Source organism: Cynocephalus volans, chromosome 3 (assembly GCF_027409185.1).
Source record: "Cynocephalus volans isolate mCynVol1 chromosome 3, mCynVol1.pri, whole genome shotgun sequence".
Classification (NCBI taxonomy): Eukaryota; Metazoa; Chordata; class Mammalia; order Dermoptera; family Cynocephalidae; genus Cynocephalus; species Cynocephalus volans.
The window spans coordinates 56,829,963-56,843,477 of record NC_084462.1 but is presented as its reverse complement, the minus strand read 5'-3'; the positions used below and the strand labels follow the sequence as shown (position 1 = coordinate 56,843,477).

Genomic DNA, 13,515 nt, shown 5'->3' with positions numbered 1-13,515 from the left:
GGAGCCTGGGTCCCATGTGGGGAACTCCATCATACCCCCCCACTCCCCACCCCCTGCTCCAGGGTTCCCTTGGGACAGGAAGCCCCAGCCTGGGGGTAGAGGTGGGAAAGATACTGTCGGGATCTGTGCCTGAGAAGCAGACCTCTCCTCAGGATATTTACTTGGAAATTTTATTCAAATGGAGGCTGGCGCCTGAGCTCTCCTTGGGGAATCCAGTGGGATGGGGAGGGCCTGGACTAGGCTTCCCCTCGCCCTCTTCTGGGGCTGCCCTGGCCTGGTGCTACCACTGCCAGCCTGCCCGCAGTCCCTGAGCACTCGGGCTTCCCTGGGCCCGACACCCGCCTGGGGCCTCGCCCTGCGCCCACCCTCACCCCCACCCCCACCTCGGCCCTTCCCCGTGTTCCCGGGCGCCGCCGGGCCCTGGGGAGAGCTGGGCGCGGGCTCTGCGCGCGGCCATTCTTCCCCGGCCCCCTCCTCCCTTCCGTTTCCGCGGCCCTGCGGCCGGCTGGAGGCTGCGGCCCAGCGCTGAGCAGGGGGGCCGGCAGGCGTCGGGGGCGCCGGGCAGCTCCCGCCCTCCCCTTCCCCTCCGCGGGCCCGCCCCGGGACCTGGGCCAACTGAAACCGCGGGAGGAGGAAGCACGGAATCAGGAACTGGCCGGGGGTCCGCGCGGGGCCTGAGTCGGTCCACGGCCGCCCCAGGAGCAGCTGCCCTTGCGGGTAACTCCAGCCTCGTGGCCCAGGAGGCTGCGGGCGCGGGGGCTTGGGGTCTGGGGGAGGGCGCCGGGCAGGGGCTGGGGCTGGGCAGGCGTTCGGAGAGCTTGAGACTGGACCGAGTGGGGGTAGGGGCCGCGGAAGGGCGGGGACAGCCACAGTGGCAGGGCCGGGCAGTGGCCGCCTGGGGTTCCAGCCCAGGCAGGCTAGGCCGTGTCGAGGACCCAGGCACACGCTCCCCTGTAACAGATGGTGGGCGAAAGGGTCCGGGGAGGGAAGTTCCAGGCTGGCTCTTGAACCAGGACTGGGAAGGGGAGCCCTGGCAGTAGGGCTTGGCCTTAGGCACAGGAAGCAATGAGGGCCAGTCCCAGGCCAGGCTGCCCTTTTGTACCTATGACTGCATTTCAGCAGGACAGGACCCCACCTCCTGCCTGTCTGCAGATCCTCCAGCCCCTGCAGTGCCCAGCTTCCTTATCCTACCCTTCCATCTCCATCTGCTGCCTTGTCCCCAGTGACGGTCTCTTTGTCCCCAGAACGGCACTATGGGCTTCTCTTCGGAGCTGTGCAGCCCCCAGGGCCACGGGGCAGTGCAACAGATGCAGGAGGCCGAGCTTCGTCTACTGGAGGGCATGAGGAAGTGGATGGCCCAGCGAGTCAAGAGTGACAGAGAATACGCAGGACTGCTTCACCACATGTCCCTGCAGGACAGTGGGGGCCAGAGCCGGGGCCCTGACAGCCCCATCAGCCAGGTGGGCTTCTATGGGACTCCTGTGAGTGCTGGGTACACCTGTCTGCCCCCTTCCTCTTCCAGATTCCTTTAGGGAAGGGTTGGAGATTTGACAGGCCTAGGCTTGGGAGCCATTGTCCCCTAATCCCTGCCTTCCCGTCCTGTGCTGTAGTCCTGGGCCGAGATCACCAGCCAGACAGAGGGTTTGAGCCGGTTGCTGCGGCAGCATGCAGAAGATCTGAACTCAGGGCCCCTGAGCAAGCTGAGCCTGCTGATTCGGGAGCGGCAGCAGCTGCGTAAGGTCTACAGCGAGCAGTGGCAGCAGCTGCAGCAGGAACTGACCAAGGTGGGTGGGCAGCACTGGGGCCTTGTCTGGTCATTTCTGCCTAATTTGGATGCTGGAAGGACTGGTTTTGCACAAGAGCCCCTGGATTCACTGGGGAAGTAGAAGTCCCTGACCACAGGCCTGGCCCCTGGAGGCCTACCACAGCTTCCCCTGCCTGCAGCAGAGCCTCTCTATGCACTGTTTGTGCCTGGGAAAAGAACTAGGAGGGCAAGGGTGAGTGAGGATAGTCATTGCCTAGGAGGAGCTCAGCATCTGTGCTCTGCTTCCCACCCTGCACTGACTGGCTCTGGGGTCTGCGAGACGGTGAGGGGAATGAGGGCCAGTCTGTCTGCCTTTGGCTTAGATAGGCTCCTCCCAGGGCCCCAGAGACATGGTAGCAGTGTGGCCCCCCCCCACGATGGTCAAGGATTCCTGACAGTCAAGGATTCCATCTGTGAAGTCAGCTTGTCTACATTTGAATCCCACCCAGAGCCTCAGTCTAGATACTGTGTGATTGAAGCTGGCTATTTATCTGGGTGCTTCAGTCCCCCATTCAATGGTCAGCCTCTCTGCACCACACCCCTTCCACCAGCACAGAGCCTAGCCTTGCCACGGGCCCACAGCAGCCCCTGGTGGCCAACCTGACTCCATTCCTCTCTTTCCACAGATATTCTTACTCAAGGGTCTGCCCAGTTTTGTAGATAACATTTTACTGCAACACAATCACGGCTGTTTGTTTTCATTGTTTATGGCTACTACAGAGCTACAATGGCAGAGCTGAGTAATCTCAACAGAGACCCCATGGCCTACAAGCCTAAAATATTTAGTGTCTGGCCCTTTAAGAAAAAGACTGATCTAGCTGTGCATTTAGCTCAGGTACAGATGGGGAAACTTCAGAGGAGAGTAATGGAGCTTGCCCAATGTATGCCAATGTATCCCAGCACATAAATAGGAGAACTGAGATGAGAACTGTGGTCTCGGGCTGCCATCTGTTGTTCCTGCCACTAGGAACATAACTTGCAGGACCCTGTGCAAAATGAAAATGTAGAGTTCTTTGTTAAAAAAATTATCAAGAATTTCAGGATGGCAACAATAGAGCAAGAAACCAAGCACAGGGCCCTTCTACATGTAGAGCCCTGTGCGACTGCACAGGCTGCCTGAAACTGGCTCTGCTTGCCACCAGGATACCACTCTCAAGCCAAGGAGGGACAGTTGTAGCCTTCCCAGTCAACCTTTCCGCCTCCCCCAGGGAAACTCAGCACCTCTGACCCTAACCTAAGCAGCCAGAAGTCTCCAGGCCCTTCCTGGAAGATGGGCTTGGATGTGCTGCCTGCCTGGATGGCAAGACGTTTCCAGGGCTTCGTCTCAGACGGGAATCTCCCATGCTCAGGGACCTGCTGCACACTGGCCCTTCCTCTCTCCCAGACCCACAGCCAGGACATTGAGAAGCTGAAGAGCCAGTATCGAGCCCTGGCACGGGACAGTGCCCAGGCCAGGCGCAAGTACCAGGAGGCCAGCAAAGGTTTGTGGCTTCCCTTGCTGGCAGGGAGGGAATCCCAAGCCACTGCTGACCTGTCCACAGGTGCTCAGGGAGTGGGAGCTGCCCAGTCCTCTGTGCTGTCACCTACTCCCCCTCCTTCCCAACCTGGCAGACAAGGACCGCGACAAGGCGAAGGACAAATATGTGCGCAGCCTATGGAAGCTCTATGCCCACCACAACCGCTATGTGCTGGGTGTGCGGGCCGCACAGCTGCATCACCAGCACCACCACCAGCTCCTGCTGCCCAGCCTGCTCCAGTCGCTGCAGGACCTGCACGAGGAGATGGCGCACATCCTGTGAGCCCACAGCCCCGCCTGCCCCATTCCCGCAACAGCCTCAAGCATTGCCACCAGGCCAGGAAAATTCAGTCCTATAAAAGTGCTGGCTATGTGATCACCTGAAAAGGGGACCTGCGCTGAGGACAGGGACCGGTTGACTTATATCCACATTACATTATTCCAGGGCCCCTTATCCCAGGGTTTTATTACATTCAGCGAGCACCATTCTAGGCTCTGGGATACAGCAGACAAAACGTCTGTCCTCAGGGATCTTTCGTGTTAGTGGAGAGAGGAAAGAAAATCAATGAGTAAAATAGACAGCATATTAGAAGTGATAAGAGCCATGGAGAAAAATAAAGCAAGAGAAGGGGACTGGGACTGCTGAGAGGAGAAGAGATTACAGTTTATTTAATAGAGTGGTCTGGGAAAGCCTCTTTGAGAAGGTGATGTCCAAAGAGAGACCTGAGAGAGGTACGGGAGTGAACCATGGAGCTGTCTGGAGAAAGATCATTCCAGAAAGAGAGACAGCAGGTGCACGGGCCCTGAGGTGAGAGTGTCACCTCACAAGCAAGCAAGGAGCCAGTGGAGCTTCTGCAGAGAGAGGGAAGGAGAGAGTCAGATATGAGGCTGGAGAAGGCAGGAGTTGGGGGGCTGCTGGGTGACGGGGTCCAACAGGCCACTGTGGGGACTTTGGCTCTGGGTGAATGAGAAGAGTGACATGATCTTGGGCTGAGCCCGCGGCACACTCGGGAGAGTGCGGCGCTGGGAGCGCAGCGACGCTCCCGCCGTGGGTTCGGATCCTATATAAGAATGGCCGGTGCACTCACTGGCTGAGTACCGGTCACATAAAAGACAAAAAAAAAGAGTGACATGATCTGACTTCTGTTTTAATGAGGTCACTCTGTTATGCTGAGAATAGACTTCAGGGGGCAGGGATAGAGGCAGGGAGGCCAGTTAGGAGACTTGCAGTAATCCAGACCAACGATCTTGGCACTCGGACCAGGGTGGTGGCACTCGGACCAGGGTGGTGGCGGTGGAGGTGAGAAGTGGTCAGGTCCTGAATGTGGAGGTGAGAAGTGGTCAGGTCCTGAATATGCTTTGAAGGTGGAGTTGGTGGGATCTCCTTATGGACTGGATATGGAGTGTGAGATAGAGGATTAAAGGATGACTCCAAGGATTTGGCCTGGAGCACCTGTAAGAGGGAGACACCAATAACTTATGTAGAAAAGGCTGTGGGAGGAAGAGGTTGTGGAGACAAGAATAGGAGTTCAGTTTCCTTTCCTTTTTTTCCTTTTCTTTTGGCAGCTGGCTGGTAAGGGGATCCAAACCCTTGACCTTGGTGTTGTCAGCACCACACTCTAACTAACCAAGTGAGCTTTTCCTCAGCTAGTAGAGTTGGGGTGCCTTTTGAGTATGTGGATGAATATACGAGACTGGAGCTGCTGGGAGTGGGAGATGCAGACATGGAGCCAGCAGCCCATTGATGGCTTATACATTTAGACATTTGAGTCCCAGTTGTTAGGCTGACTGCTCAGGGCAGGGATGACTGTAGCACTTCCTGTATACCAGAAACACTCTGCACATGGGAGCTCATTGGATCTTTATTATGACTCCCAGCTCCCCCACTATACATATCAGGAAATAAAAGGTCAGGAAGGGGTTAAATAATTTGCCTAAGGTAACAGGCCTAGCACATGAGGTGATGTGGGGGATTAACCCCAGCACTGACTCCAAACCCAGTGTCCTCGGCCCAAGCTGCCCAGCCTTACCCAGCCTGAGGCCCCCCACTGACTGTGGGTCCCATCTGGGGAACAGGAAGGAGATCCTGCAGGAATACCTGGAGATCAGTAGTCTGGTGCAGGATGAGATGGTGGCCATTCATCGGGAGATGGCTGCAGCTGCTGCCCGCATCCAGCCCAAGGCTGAGTACCAAGGCTTCCTGCAACAGTATGGGTAAGTCTGTCTTTGCTTCTGCTGGGCACCAGGACTGCTGGCCTAGGCACTGATGGGGCACTGTCCCCCCCCAATAGGTCCGCCCCTGATGTCCCCCCCTGTGTCACCTTTGATGAATCACTGCTTGAGGAGGGTGAACTACTGGAACCCGGGGAGCTGCAGCTGAACGAGTTGACTGTGGAGAGCGTGCAGCACACGTGCGTGGTGGCTTGGCCCCCTGGCCAAGGCAGGGCTCCAGGCAGACCATGGGGGCTTATGTGGGCAGGGCTCAGGAGCAGTGATCAGGCAGCCAGGCTTGCTTGGCCCTGCAGGGATGCCTCTGGGGGCACAGCTCTAACACTGACTTTCTCTCGGGTACAGGCTGACCGTGGTGAGGGATGAACTGACTGTAGCCACTGAGACGGTGTTCAGCCGGCAGGAGGCAGTCACTCAGCTGCAGCGTGAGCTCCAGAATGAGGAGCAGAATACCCACCCCCGGGGGCGGTGAGTGGGCCCCACCTGCAGCAGCCTCCTGGCCTACCCTGCCCTTGACCTGCCTTCCCTCTCTGGTGCCAGTTACAGACCGAGCCCCTCTCTCTCACCCACCTCTCCCCACCTCCTGCCTGCAGGGTGCAGCTGCTGGGCAAGAAGCAGGTGCTGCAAGAGGCGCTTCAGGGGCTAAAGCTAGCACTGTGCAGCCAGGCCAAGCTGCAGGCCCAGCAGGAGCTGCTACAGACCAAGCTGGAGCAGCTGGGCCCTGGTGAGCCCCCGCCCGTGCTGCTTCTGCAGGATGACCGCCACTCCACATCATCCTCGGTGAGCCGCCCCACCCACTGCTGCTGCCTGCCAGCCAGGCCTGCCCATTAGGGCATGCTCCTCATTTTTGCCCTCCCCCTCCCCAAGCCTGGCCACCCGCTGACGTCTGTCCCTGGCCTCAGGAGCCGGAGCGAGAGGGGGGAAGGACGCCCACGCTGGAGATCCTTAAGAGCCACATCTCTGGAATTTTCCGCCCCAAGTTCTCGGTGAGTGGCACCCAGCTTGGGCCCACACCTCTGCCCATCCCTAAGAAGTGGGCCAGGCCAGGGGTCTCAGAGATGCTCTCCCAAAGAGGCCCCCCATCATGGGGTTTGGATTTAGTCACTGGGGATGCCTTAGAGAGGAGGCTCTGCCCAGGATGTCCCTCTCTTCCTTGGGATTCTAGGCTGCAGATGTTCCCAGACCCTGCCACCCCTGAGCCCTCTTCCTCTCCACTACCCCTGTGTGCTGCAGGGACCAGCAGCCTTCGTTACCCCATGGCTTTCCCTGCTCTGAGAGTGGCTAGGGGCCTGAAGCCTGGAGGAAAAGGCACCACTTGGTTTGGGGTCAGCCAGCCTGGGCTTCCCATCTCAGCTCTGCCTGTCCCGGGGCCTGCAATGGCTCTCCATGCCACTCAAGTGGTTGTGAGGACTGAGCATATGGGGGTGGTGGGAGACCCCTGGCTGGCCCATTGGCCTTCCCCAGTGAGCTGGCTGAATGACCCGTCCTCACCCCTCTCCTGCCCCTGCCCCTTCCTAGCTCCCCCCACCACTGCAGCTTGTTCCTGAGATACAAAAGCCCCTACATGAGCAGCTGTGGTACCATGGGGCCATCCCACGGGCAGAGGTGGCTGAGCTGCTGATGCATTCCGGAGACTTCTTGGTGCGAGAGAGCCAGGGCAAGCAGGAGTACGTGCTGTCAGTGCTGTGGGACGGCCTGCCACGCCACTTCATCATCCAGTCCATGGATGTGAGTGGGGTGGGCCCCGAGCTTCCCAGGCCTTACTCCGCCCCTTCCTGCCCCTCCCCAAGTGGAATGATGTGCAGCTATGTCTGAGACGCCTCTCTAGCAGGGCTGCAAGGAGCCACAGAGACCACCCAGTCCCTGCAATGAAATAGAGGCTTCAGTGTGTGTCCTCTTTTAAGAAAAGGGGCAGCAGAGTTGTGCACCATCAGATGGTGCCTTTTTTGTAGGTCTCTCTGCCCCTCATCCTGGAAAGACCCCTTCTCCCCTGCTGCTCTTCCTCTCCTCTCCCAGGGCTCGGGCCCCCTCAGCAGTGGAGGCTGTTGACCCCTGGTCCCCTTGCCCCACAGAACCTGTACCGATTGGAAGGGGATGGCTTTCCAAGCATCCCCTTGCTCATCGACCACCTGCTGTGCTCCCAGCAGCCCCTCACCAAGAAGAGCGGTATTGTCCTGCACAGGGCGGTGCCCAAGGTGAGCCTGCCCAGCCCAGCCCCAGCCGCCTGGGGCAGGGCTTGAGGAATGTGGGTCAAGCCCACTTAGGATCAGAGCAAGAAGGGCCTTCCAGGTCCCCATTCTACATCTAGGATGTGAAATGACCAGCCTCCCTCTAGGTTTGGAATGTCAAAGACCCTCCCACTCCAGGGGCCGTACTTGCTGGGCTGATGCTCACCCAGTCGGGGTAGCCACCTGGTCCCCAAAGTCATCTGAGTGTGATCCTGATATAGTCTAACCCCATTTGACAGACCCAACACACAAGCTCCAAGAAACAAAAGTCATAGTGGGAGAGAAGTTCAGCCCTTCACAGGGCCTACCACCCCTTCTCTGCACTGACTTCTCACCCCCAACTCCTCCTCTTTCCCAGGACAAGTGGGCATTAAACCATGAGGACCTGGTGCTGGGAGAGCAGATTGGACGGGTGAGTGGGCCTCCTCCGAGCTGTGGCTCTGCCCACCTCCTCTCACCTGCTCTTTCCCTCCTCTCCCGACTCCAGCCCACACCCCAAGTGACACTCAGGCCCACCCTCCAGAGACCTGTTCAGCCTCCCTGCCTCAGTCTGATTTCCAGCTTATACCCCTGAGCCCCTGCCCAGCCACCAGCATGCACTGTCCTCCAGGAAACGGGAGAGTTCTACAGCAAAAACTCCCTAGAAGATGACTCTGCTGCTGGCACCCCCACCTCAGCTCCCACTACTCCCACCCCTGCCCCATCAGGGGACTCTTCTGTGTGGGCAGGGAGACACTCTTAATGTGAGCTACGAAATACCTGCTTAGGAAAGAAGTCACTTTCCTAAAAATCGGAATGCTTTTCAAACCAAAGGGAAAGTAATTTTTGGATTTTGTCAGCACCACGCTCAGCCAGTGAGCAAACCGGCCATCCCTATATAGGATCCGAACCCGTGGCCTTGGTGTTATCAGCACCGCACTCTACCGAGTGAGCCACAGGCCGGCCTGATTTTTGGATTTTGCAAGTCACTTCTCTCAATGAACGTGGCACGTTGGAGGTAACTTTCCTTCCCTACACCATGGGTACTCTCTTGGTTCCCCAAATAGGGGGCAAACTCCTGGAGGGCCAGGGTGAGCAAGTCTGAGCCTGGGAGCTGAGTGAAGAGTGGGGGCATAAGGAGGGCTGTCCCCTGGGTGGAGAAGAGGTAGTGGTATGGGGAAGCCTTTGGTAGTAAGAGCCCAAGACCGTTTCAGGGGAACTTTGGTGAAGTGTTCAGTGGACGCCTGCGAGCTGACAACACCCTGGTGGCAGTGAAATCTTGTCGAGAGACGCTCCCACCTGACCTCAAGGCCAAGTTTCTACAGGAAGCAAGGTGCGTGATAAAATCATGATCGCCATTGTTTCCACATACAAAGCGGTTCCTCTGTGCATGGCACAGCGTAAAGTGCTTGACTTTTGGGGTGCTGTTTAATCCTCGAGACAACCCCATGATTAGCACCACCCCCTCCCACCCATAGTGCTGAGGAGTAGAGGCTGCGAGGGACCTACCCAAGGTCACTCATATGGGGCTGCTGGCCTCCAAGACCAAGTTCTCTCTTGTGGCCCTTCTCCCATCCTCACTGGGGTTCCCTGGAGGGAGGTGGGAGGCAGGCCCAGGCCATGTAGAGCCTAAACAGCAGCACCCTCCAGGATCCTGAAGCAGTACAGCCACCCCAACATCGTGCGTCTCATTGGCGTCTGCACCCAGAAACAGCCCATCTACATCGTCATGGAGCTTGTGCAGGGTGAGCAGAGGGTGCTGATCTCCAGGGGTCGGGAACTCAGCCTGGCCAGGAGGCGCCCCATCACCCCGCCCCTGCAGGAGGCTCAATGGGGCTCCCCCCACCTCCAGGGGGCGACTTCCTGACCTTCCTTCGGACAGAGGGAGCGCGCCTGCGCGTTAAGACTCTGCTGCAGATGGTGGGGGATGCAGCTGCTGGCATGGAGTACTTGGAGAGCAAGTGTTGCATCCACCGGTGAGCGGAGGCACAGGCCCTGACAACCCCTGGGCAAAGTTGGGAGGTGCTGTCACCCCTAGGCTCCCTGACCATCAGGCTCCTCATAGACCAGGAGTGCCCGGGACAAGGAGCAGCTTTTGTTCATGGCTTTGTCTAGAGTGCTTGGCCCAGGTTGGGCAGGGGGCATTGGCCACATGAGCCCCCTGCCATGCTTCACCCAGGGACCTGGCTGCTCGGAACTGTCTGGTGACTGAGAAGAACGTCTTGAAGATCAGCGACTTTGGGATGTCCCGAGAGGAGGCTGATGGGATCTACGCAGCCTCAGGGGGCCTCAGACAAGTCCCTGTGAAGTGGACTGCACCTGAGGCCCTTAACTACGGTACCTGGTCCTTGTCCACCCTGGGCTGCAGGGCCAGAGGCTGGGTGTGGCTCCTGCCCCCTGCCTCACTCTGCCCCAGGAACATGGACAGCCCACTCACTGCCTCACCTCCTCTGCAGGCCGCTACTCCTCTGAGAGCGATGTGTGGAGCTTTGGCATCTTGCTCTGGGAGACCTTCAGCCTGGGGGCCTCCCCCTATCCCAACCTCAGCAATCAGCAAACTCGGGAGTTCGTGGAAAAGGGTAAGGCCATCCTGCGGCATGATAGCAGCCTCAGGGCTAAGCCTCTTCCCAGTGCTCCAGCTGGACTCTTCTTCCTCCCATAACCTCCCAACCTTCCCTCTGGGGCAGCGTAGAACTAATCTTGTACCTACCACTGAGTGAGCTCCTGTTATGTGCTAGGCCACGCATTTTTTCGTTTTTCCTTCATATCATGTGAGGTAGGGGTTAAAATGTCCCTTCTACAGATGGAAAAACTGAGGTTCCCACGTGGGGGGATTGGGATTAGAAGTCAGGCCTCCTGTGTCCTTGGGTTCCTTGATCAAGAAGAGTGGCTCCTCAGGAACAGTGTATCTTGAGCAACTCTCATTGCTCACTGTGCGACCCCAGGCTGCCAAGGCCCTCACACTCTGTCCTCACACCTGGTGTGCTGTACCTGTCCTCGCAGGGGGCCGCCTGCCCTGCCCAGAGCTGTGCCCTGACGCTGTGTTCAGGCTCATGGAGCAGTGCTGGGCCTATGAGCCTGGGCAGCGGCCCAGCTTCAGCACCATCTACCAGGAGCTGCAGAGCATCCGAAAGCGGCATCGGTGAGGCTAGGGCTCTCTTCTCAAGCCAGTGGCCTCTGCCGGAAAAAGGGTACCTCCTCAACAGCTCCAGTTAACACCATCAGACAGCTCTTCACAGTCCTGGACCCCAGCCACCAGCATCCGGGCTGCCAGCAGGCTGCAGTTCCACGTCCGCTCTGCAGCCCTGCTCCTGCCAGGGCTTCCTCTTGCAGGCAGAAATAATAAAATGAGTTGTGCCTATGGAATGCTCTTGGCATGTGTGCTCCTCTGGGGGGCAGGTTTTAGAAGGCATGCATGGCCTGTACAGGGGCTGTGGGGAAGGAGGACAGGTAGGATTCATGGGCTGAGCTGACATGATTTGGTAGCAGTTGGACGTGAGACACAGGAAGAGGAGAAAGATCAGGGTGATATTCAGGCTTTGACCAGATGGCAGTGTCATTCCCTGAAACAGGATCACAAGAAAAGGAGCATCACTGCAGGGAGAAGGAGAGTTTAGAGATGTTCATTTGAGGGGCCTGTGGAGAGAAAAATGTGGGCAGGTAAGTCTGGAAGCCCAGATAGAGGTAATGACTGGCGATAGAGGTGTAAAAGTCATTGGCTTATAAATGTTGGAGGTAGCTGATAACTATGGATGTGTAGATTAGTCACAAAATTCAGGAGGAGACAAGAAGAGAGTCAGGGAAAGTTAGAGTTTCACTCCAAGGAGACTGATGTGGCTAAAGAGGAAGAAAATGCTTTCCAAGGAGTTCATCTCTTAAGACAAGTTTACTGAGCGATGGGGTGACAGATTGGGGAACCCTCAACTCCTCCCCTAATTCCCACTGAAATCTGTAAAGTCATCTGAAACATTTCCAGCCGCCAACAGCGAAGGTCAAGAAGATTGGGACATGGTGCTGATAACACCAAGGTCAAGGGTTCTAATCTCCATACTGGCCAGCCGCAAGGAAAAAAAAAAAAGGTAGGGAAGTACAACAAACTGAAAAATAGAAACTGGGAAAGATTTATATGTAATAGAAAAGAACAAAGCAATAAGAACCTTGAAGTAAAATGGCCATCCCTCGAGAAATTTCAGGAAATGGTTGACATCTATTTTCAAAAAGATAAAAGCCCTATAACTTGTTTAAACAAGAGGAAATCAAGTTGGAGTGTGATTAAATATAATACTAAAAAGTGAAGCCATATCTCCAGTGGAAGTGGTAGAAAACAGAACTGGAGAATTTCTGCTTTTGAGTAGGATGTGGGGCTCTCGAGTCCACCACTCCCTTTGCAATTGCTAGGAAAAAAACAGATGAGACAAACATAATCTTATTTTTAAAGAGAATGGAGAGTGGTAGAAGAAATAAGGACTAGATGAACTAAAATTTCAAGGAGAAAAGGGCCCTTCCAAGGTGAGCTAGTGATAAGCTGCTATTTTCTGAGGCATTTGCTGATTTGGGACATTGCTGAGGATCAGACTTGGCCTAAGTCTGATACCCTATGGGGAAAAGAGAAACGAACAGGTTTTGGTGGTTGCAGGGACTGTGCTATAGGTTGGGAAATAGAGTAGCCCGAAATGCAGAGTACATTTTCCCCATGGAACATTTGCTGAATTCTGAGGCAGTGCAGGGACTGGGAAGAGGCTGGCCTGGAAAGGCAAGTCCCACAGTCTTCATAGTGTTTAGAGAGAGGAGGCCTGGAACAAATAGCTGGTCTCTGCCTGCCCTCAAGATATTTGTCAGAGTTTGAACCTGTGTGAGTTGGGAGGCTAAAGAGCTAAACTTAAAATTTCAGAAGAGCAGAACTTAAGAGCTGAGAGAGACAGCAACTGGTCAGACTTTCAATCCGAAATCGGAGAGGGCCACTCGTAAGGGACAGGGATAATCCAGAGGACAACTGAGTCTTATCAGAACTATAACTGGGGCTGGCCTGTGGCTCACTCGGGAGAGTGTGGTGCTAATAACACCAAGGCCACGGGTTCGGATCCCATATAGGGATGGCTGGTTCGCTCACTGGGTGAGCATGGTGCTGACAACACCAAGTCAAGGGTTAAGATCCCCTTACCAGTCATCTTTTATTAAAAAAAAAAAAAAAAAAAGAACTATAACTCTGCCCCAACCCCACTCAGTACTTGATTCCATCAAGGTGACAAGCTCCTTTAGGAATTCTTTATGGAAAGGGGGAAAATAACATAATGAAGCCCCTACCTCTTTTTTATCCCCAATATGTGAAATTCAATTAAAAATCATAAAGCATGCAAAAATAAAAAGGAAGACAAATGGGGCCAATATACAAGAGAAAAAATAATAGAAGCAGACCCACAGATGATCCAGAAGTTGAAGTTGGCACACAAGGATTTTAAAATAACTATGATGAGGGGGCTGGCCAGTTAGCACACTTGGGGTCCCTCTTCCTGGCTTCAGTTGAGTGCAGGGCTTTCCACGTGGTCCCCTTCTGCCCTTAGAATGCCATAAAATTGCTTGATTGTAGTTTGTTTTTTTTTTTTAAAGATGACCGGTAAGGGGATCTCAACCCTTGATTTGGTGTTGTCAGCACCACGCTCAGCCAGTGAGCGAACCGGCCATCCCTATATAGGGATCTGAACCCGCAGCCTTGGTGTTATCAGCACTGCACTCTCCCGAGTGAGCCACAGGCCGGCCCT

At 55.8% G+C, this 13,515-nt stretch overlaps 1 protein-coding gene across 1 annotated transcript; it reads left to right on the top strand.

Moving 5' to 3' along the window:
* The first annotated feature begins 508 nt into the window (after positions 1-508).
* Positions 509-11,106, top strand: FES (FES proto-oncogene, tyrosine kinase). The gene is made up of 19 exons (XM_063089601.1): positions 509-717; positions 1,245-1,460; positions 1,611-1,784; positions 3,189-3,285; positions 3,416-3,599; positions 5,397-5,534; positions 5,612-5,731; positions 5,895-6,017; positions 6,143-6,329; positions 6,452-6,535; positions 7,068-7,277; positions 7,622-7,744; positions 8,136-8,189; positions 8,971-9,089; positions 9,407-9,501; positions 9,609-9,732; positions 9,936-10,093; positions 10,213-10,335; positions 10,760-11,106. Exons 2-19 carry the CDS (start codon positions 1,254-1,256, stop codon positions 10,900-10,902), a joined length of 2,463 nt encoding a protein of 820 aa, XP_062945671.1. The 5' UTR covers positions 509-717; positions 1,245-1,253; the 3' UTR covers positions 10,903-11,106.
* The last annotated feature ends 2,409 nt before the right edge of the window (positions 11,107-13,515 follow it).

Coding starts and splice junctions, on each gene's coding strand:
- FES (XM_063089601.1), top strand. CDS start 1,254: ATGGGCTTCTCTTCGGAGCTGTGCAGCCCCCAGGGCCACGGGGCAGTG. Junction 1,461..1,610: donor CTGACAGCCCCATCAGCCAG/GTGGGCTTCTAT, acceptor CCTGTGCTGTAG/TCCTGGGCCGAGATCACCAG. Junction 6,536..7,067: donor TTTTCCGCCCCAAGTTCTCG/GTGAGTGGCACC, acceptor GCCCCTTCCTAG/CTCCCCCCACCACTGCAGCT.